The sequence below is a fragment of the Necator americanus genome, chromosome I (genome assembly GCF_031761385.1).
Source record: "Necator americanus strain Aroian chromosome I, whole genome shotgun sequence".
Taxonomy (NCBI): domain Eukaryota; kingdom Metazoa; phylum Nematoda; class Chromadorea; order Rhabditida; family Ancylostomatidae; genus Necator; species Necator americanus.
Genome location: NC_087371.1, coordinates 18,018,001 through 18,025,112, shown reverse-complemented (window position 1 = coordinate 18,025,112; position 7,112 = coordinate 18,018,001). Strand labels below are relative to the sequence as shown.

Sequence of the window (7,112 nt, the reverse complement as noted above, 5' to 3'; positions counted from 1 at the left end):
CTCGTTCTGTAATAGTTATAGCTTTGAACATAGTTTTCAAATGTCACAACGAGAATGTGGAACATCCTCCACGAATCCAGAAATCAGATGGATTAGGAGCATCAGAGATCTGCGTGCACGCGCCGCATCCACGAGCGGGCGGTCGAAAATTAGTGATGCTGCTGGCTGAACCGGAGAGTGTACAAGGGTGGGGGGAGGGCGGGTTCTAAGGAGGGAGGAAACGCTGCTCCCACACCGTTTTTCAGGACGATTAAAGGCATCACCCCACGAATCTGAGGTGGTACGGATTTCAGGTGGAGTATTCGTATACAGCATAGTAGATTATGTAGAGGGGAGTGGCTCCGTCCATTTCTTCCTAATGGCCGTAAAAAACGGCCCGGAAGATGCGGCGCGTGCACAAGGCTGGCGCCCTCTAATCCGACTCGTTGTAGAAAATAGCGTGCCGGGACGCTCGAAGCCGTATCTTCCGGGCCGTTTTTAACGGGAATTAGGAAAGAATGGACGGAATCACCCTCCTCTCCATAATCTACGATCCCGTATACGAATACTCCACCTGAAATCCGTCAGATTCGTGGGGTGATGCCTTTAGGGGGGATTGAGGGACGCCGCCCACACTCGCTACACGTCAAACTCGACACTTTCCCGCGGAAACCCCAGCATTGTCAGTTTCGTGTGGTGGCTCTCATTTTGATAGTGATCAAATGAAAGTCAGTTTAGTCACTCAACCCAGTGCAAAGGTTTACTTCGTCAGTAAAAGAGAAGAGAGTAAAGCGGGATAAACGATAATGAGTACACACAGAATCTGCAATGTTATGAAATGTCATCTAGAAACAGGCGGAGTGGATTTTTGATCAGACAAAATAATACAGAAAATAGATCTCCGTAGTATATCGTCATAAAATCCGTGGATCTACAACGGCTCACATTTCAATCCACATAGTTCGTGCTTTTTGGGAATGGCACCCAATGAGACCTCTACTATTTTACTATTCATGGTCATTTCCATGACATTTACATGAAAACAATTAGATCACCCACAGAGGGGAGGAAAAGTCCTTTTTCTTGTCGCTACGCATTCATCATCGCCTAAAGAATAGGTTTAACAACTGCACTTTTTCAGAATTCATCTCCTAATCCCGTACGTTCCCGATATCTTCGAGCAGTTCAGTTGTATCTTCTTTTCTCCTCTTTTTTTGAAAGCTGCCTTCTTTCTTGCTGCCCTCATCCTTTCTTGAGAGGTGCTCTTGTCCGTCCATGCATGCATTCCTACAGCCGTTATTGATGTTGTAGCGAAAAGTGTTCATCCGCTCGAACTTAATTCGGCCTTGGCTGGACGGGGCACAGAGATGGAGAGTGTATGGAGCACGGGAAAAACATGCGTTGCGGCAGTGTCGTCGTCGCGGGCGTATCCGGTTGAACATACTAGGCGGCGACTGTACACTGCATTCTACAAGAATCTTCAGAACCTTATAGGATATACCAGAAGTATGTAGTGCAGTCAAGCGCACAACGCTTGGACATAGCATCCTGTCAACAAATAAGGGACATACAGTAAATATTTTGTGGTCCTGGAGCAGACGAGTATAAGTTCCTCACCGATCAGGTAATTGCTTCATTTTCTTTACATTCTGTACTATGTTCTCTATTCACATGTAGACAGTGAAATAAGCATCAATTCCCGTAAGCCCGTCCGTAAAGTAAGGTGAAAGATGACGCGCTCGAACGAGATTCTTGCGACCGATTGCATTTCTTTTTTGCGAATATTCAAACGCCAGAAAACACTCTCGTGAAGGAGTACGGGGGTTGCATCGTTATGTTGTTGTGTTCGTGTGTTTATTTGCTTGTGTCCTTCATAATCAGTGTCCTTTTAAAAAACTCTATCGATTTGTCGCCTCTACTTCTAGGATCTGACTTTTGTTGGAGGAACCTTCGTGGATGGATTGGGAAAGTTGAGATGCCAAGGACGAGGTCATCACGAGCAGAAGCAGCAGCTCGTTCAATAAGTGGACTTCTTGTGGATATATTTAGGTAATTGTATCACAGTGTGCTCATGTTTCACTGAATCAGATTCAAAGGAAACTGTTGTTTTCTTATAGCAGGAGGGGAATCTTTACATTTGTCATCAATCCATAGTTGAATTTGTTTCAACGCTTCTGCAGAGCGAATCGGAGGCAAAGGTTCTCTTCCTCGTCCAGTTCTGAAGATTTTGTTACAAATTCAACTGAGGACACTACATCAACAACGACTGAAAGCACGAGTTCGGATACCGATTCCGACGACGAAAGTGGGCACAGAAATGACACCAAAGTTTTTGATCTGTTATTTTTAACTTTTAGATTTCGAGCCGCGGGGACGAACTTCTTATCACACCCGTTCTAGAGATCGTAGAAATCAAAATCGGTAAGTTTGTCACGTTTAATGGAAGTTTATTATCTGCTGTGAATAGTTTATTTTTTGTGTGTCAACGCGGTATCCGCTGAGGACGTCGAGAGGAAACAATTCCCCTAACAGTGAGCAAGAGAACGAGGTTAAGAATTTGCAGTTTCTGAGTTTTCTTTCCTCGTAACTTATGATTTCGTTCCTCTTCATAAACCCATTACAGTCTGAGGAAGAAGAGGTACGTGGCGACTCTGAGTCTATTATTATGGACAATCATGACAATGTGCGTGCAATTTTCTTAAAATTTTGTACAATTCTTGTAGCTCACGCTCATTTTAGGAGGATGATGTTCAAATTGTTGAAGGAGGTGCAGTTCTGGTAGGAGTATTAAAATGTTGTATCTTCTTTACATTTTCATGCATTCAAATGTTATTTCTTGACATTTTTTGTAATGCGGTCCATCTCTCCCAGCTATAAACTTTTATTTGTTTCAGCCATCAAATGCTGAATCACGCAACGCTCTCTCAGATTCAGATAGTGAGGACATTGTTAATCGTCCCAAGCGAAGGAGAACAGACAACTTTGCATCGGACGACAATGATGAAGCTAAGCCAGGGCAAGTGTTCTTTTTGCGTATTTGGGTTTGTGACTAGGTATCGTTATCAGTATATTGACTTCTGCACTATTAAAATGCTATAATTTAATTTGCCATTTGTACTGCTGTCGCAGCTGTTGATGTTCTTTCTGTGGAATGGTCCTGTTTACAGAGTTTCATCAAACCCGGCTCCTTCTGCAACCGCATCAGCTCTTGGTGATGATGATAGCGCAGACGATGGTTGCACAATATGTTACGAGGTTTGCGTCAGATTTTATTTCTTGCTTCAGCACTTCAGTCTAGTGGATTATTACTTCATATTGTATATGTTTTTGTATGAGCTGATCTTTGAGAGAATGTTCACAGAATGAATGAATGTGTTACAGTGCTTCCATGCTTTCTTCAGGATTACACTAGTGCCGGTGAGCACCGCCTAGCCTCTGTCAAATGCGGACACTTTTTCGGCTATTCATGCATTGCACGATGGATACGTAGCGAAGGTTTGGAATTTGATTTCATCGATACTTCGTATTTCTTACTCCTTCTTTGCCATCATATTTGTCAATAAATAATGCTTGCTTTCTTTTGTGCGTTTCTTCTAACGAAGTACTACGAGTGCTTTCAGAAACTTGTTACAGTATTATTTCGTTACAATGTTGAGTGGGATGACTATCTTGGGGAACTTTCGAAGTATTGATTCTTATTCAGGTCGAAACGCTGTTTGTCCTACGTGTAAGACAAAGACGACCATTAAAGACATTCGGAAACACTACGCAAACGCAGTAAAGGTTAATTTTCCTCAAATCGTATATTTGAGTGAAATCATGGAATCGTTCGCAACGGGGGACTTCAGCTATTTAAGTCCTCCCGATTATCTTTTGTTTTTGAAGCACTCGCGTAATAATATTTCAGGTCACCGACACAACTGAGGTGGAAATGTTACGCAATTCCAACGCTGCTTTACATATTAAAGTATCAGGACTCGAGGTAGAATTAGCAAGGAAAGACCGTGAAATCTCGGATCTAGTGAAAAGACTCCAAGAGGGGAAACAGTGAGTTGATTTATTCATGTTTTTCTTCTTCTTAATGACATCCAAGTCAAGTAATGCTGTTGCTGTTCTCAGAGATGTCATAAACGCTACTCCTCAACTTATCGTGAACCCTAGAGGAGGCCGCATGTTCATGAATCCGGAGCGGAAGGAGGCACTTATGAATGGTTCTTCAAATGCCGGTACGTAAGTCATCATATGAACAACAAGTCATTATAAACTAGTCTTAATTGTCTTCAGATGCTCGCGCTATGGATTTCAATGGAGAAGTTTGGGCTGTAGGGGTAGCTTGTTCGCAAGCACGCAACATTTTCAGTCCTTATGGCATTCGCATGCTTACTATTGTCAGTTGTTCAATCAGTCGTTGATTTTTCAAGTTCGTTCATACCGTAGTACATAAATTGTGTTGTAGACTCGCCAAGAATTCAAGCTTCGTGAATGTTATCCTCTACACAGTGGAAGGTCAAGGGTTGTTGTTTTTTCTCCTTTCGAATCAAGTCTCCTTTTATCGGGTTGGTGTCGATCTTTTTTTTTGATAAGTTTCCAATCATCGTCCAAAAATTCCGTTAGTAATATTATGCAGTTTCCATGCCTCTTTGTTAATACTTTTTGTGAAAGATTCTGTGAAGCTGGTGTTTAATGCTCAGCTCGTGGAACTTTCTCCTTTTTTTCTGGATAGGCCTCCCAGTTTTATTCGCAATGAATTTTATAGAAGTTATAGTCGGATCAAAACGACCTAAAGCCGGTGAAATTGCATAAGCGGGTAAGATAGAGGTGGGACTCCTACTCATCCCTGCAGTCCGATTACAGCAAGCGTCTCAACCGCTAGCTCCACCGCATCGCACCGAGGACAGCCCCTTACGCAATCGGACCGGTCTTCAAGTCCTTTGTATCTGATTGTAGCTTTATAACCCTTTGATTACATCTTTAAAGAAAGATCAGTTTAGGAGGGGAGGATAAACGCGCCATTATTTCAATGAATGGAACTATTCGTCGTCAGTGGAAAATGCCAAATGACAAACCAGTGTGGACTGGTTGCTGGACAGCTGTTAATAAGGTCGGAGGTCTCAAAAAAGCTTCTAGTTCCCTCGTTTTATACAATGCTGTTTTAGATTGCATTGGGGCTTGGCGACGGCCGTGTTTTCGAGTACGCCGTGGATTCTGACTCAACTGAACCAATTCGCGACTACACACAAGGTGTTGGTCATCTGCCAATAATTTTCACAGGGTTTGTTTTCGTTTTTGCATGAATTTGTTTGCTTGAAAACTGCATTGTATCTTTTCCTTTTTATTGTAGTTTTGATCCGACTTCTTCGACTTTGTTGGTTGCTTCTTTCAAAAAGTTGATAGCATTCAGAAATGAGAAGGTGTTTCCTTTACTGAACAACACTGACGGTTAGTAATTTCTTTTTCCACACGGTGTTTTCAGTTAGTTCCTGTTCTAATATGAAGTTGCTGTAGATCAATTTGATAAAATGAGATCTGTAAGCTTCGACGAGTTGTCTTTACACTTCGCAGTAACATTCTCACCTGGTGGACGTCATCCAGGGATTTCTCATCGTCTTTATCGGCTTGAGGTGGATGACGATAATGATGAGGTTAGTACCCCTTATCACCTCGTCATTTTCTTAATGCGCCCATGGTTTTATCTATCTATCCTTCATATCTTTCTTTGAGTTGAGTTGAACCGCGCATAAGATTGTTATAATCTTTGTAATTGCCTTACGTTTTGACGAGTTCCCCTTCTTCGTAGAGTGAAGATGTGAAATCAGTAGTGATTCATCTAAACAAAACTTTTGTCTCCCCAACGAAGAAAGTGTCAAGTCCGCCTATGGATGTGATAGTTGGAGGTGGAAGTGCAAACCGCGTTTTAGGACCAGGGAATATTTTTCATAAAGCTGCTAAATTTCCGTAGTGAGGTGACTTGTATAATAAAACAATAGCCAAAAAAGGAGAGTCCCGTAATCGAAAACATTCCTCCTTACAAGGGATTTTTGGGCCCTCGACGTGAATCCAAAACACCTCCGTGGAAGATATGATGTGAAATGTGAAATCCATGCGCTTAGGCCGATATAAAAAGCGGTTCCGATGTGACGCTGCATGCAATGGCCAACTAATGCTATAGAGTGCACTGTTACAATGTTTATCTTTTTTTTTCTTTTCTTTGCTTTTCATTCCTTTCTTCTGTTTGTGCTGGTCTGCTCCTCTAATACAATACCAGTGCGATAGTTGAGTCAAATTTGCTTCAAAATTGTGTAACCTTACCACGATTCTCTTTTAAACTTTGTTTGACTTCCAGGTCCGATGTATAGAAATGGCTCAATGGTTAACAGACTGCCAAATGTCATCAACGATGTGGACGAATTGTTTGTTCTCGTTAAAGAATTCACTTTTTTCTGTTGTATTCAACGAGGACAAGAAACGATTCGATGCACACGACTGGTCCGGAAGGAGAACGGACGTGAGTTACTCCTTTCACGTTAGCTTGGAAGTCATTAAATACACTGATTCTTCAGGCGATGATAAAATATCCCTCGAGCGCCACTGTTGCCACAATCCGAGCCATTCCAGCAACATGCGACACTCGAAAAACCATAGTCGTATTGGCTGACAAGGCGCTGTTCTCTATCGCGTTTGGTCTGTCAGATTCTGTCTCATAACATCGTTGTCATTACTTTATATAGCTCTTGCTCGTCTGCTTTAACAAATTTTGATTCCTTTTGCTTACGTTGCATGCTTCTTTAGGTGATCATTTTTGTTGTCAATACCATTCGGGTATGCGTCTTCTGGATATATAGTCTTTTTTATCCATAGGAAGGCTTAAATCATGCGGGAATCATGAGTAGGAACATATCTTAGAAATGGCTTTAAAGAGAGCCTCAAGTTCACGCCTGTATTATCCAGCTGTATTAATTATTACAGGATCTCATATGAATTTTACAGTATCTTCGTCAACACTTTCATCTGTAGTTTTTTGCCAATTAAGCCTTTGACAGCCAGTGGCAATGTCTTGTATGCAGTTGGGTGTTTATGTAGTCACTTGTGTATAAAATGTGCTTTTATTATGATTAGGATGTGATGTAGGGACA

The 7,112-nt window shown here is 41.8% G+C and overlaps 1 protein-coding gene across 1 annotated transcript; it reads left to right on the top strand.

The window, feature by feature from the left end:
- Positions 1 to 1,954: 1,954 nt before the first annotated feature.
- On the top strand, positions 1,955 to 6,683 carry RB195_006011 (uncharacterized protein; the record flags this gene model as incomplete). Its single annotated transcript, XM_064178865.1, has 20 exons — positions 1,955 to 2,028; positions 2,160 to 2,284; positions 2,337 to 2,400; positions 2,482 to 2,527; positions 2,603 to 2,662; positions 2,719 to 2,757; positions 2,874 to 2,995; positions 3,147 to 3,234; positions 3,381 to 3,474; positions 3,683 to 3,762; positions 3,887 to 4,026; positions 4,099 to 4,205; positions 4,264 to 4,367; positions 4,436 to 4,535; positions 4,971 to 5,080; positions 5,136 to 5,251; positions 5,321 to 5,418; positions 5,485 to 5,621; positions 6,323 to 6,484; positions 6,540 to 6,683. 20 exons carry the CDS (start codon positions 1,955 to 1,957, stop codon positions 6,681 to 6,683), a joined length of 2,010 nt encoding a protein of 669 aa, XP_064035870.1.
- Between the last annotated feature and the right edge of the window lie 429 nt (positions 6,684 to 7,112).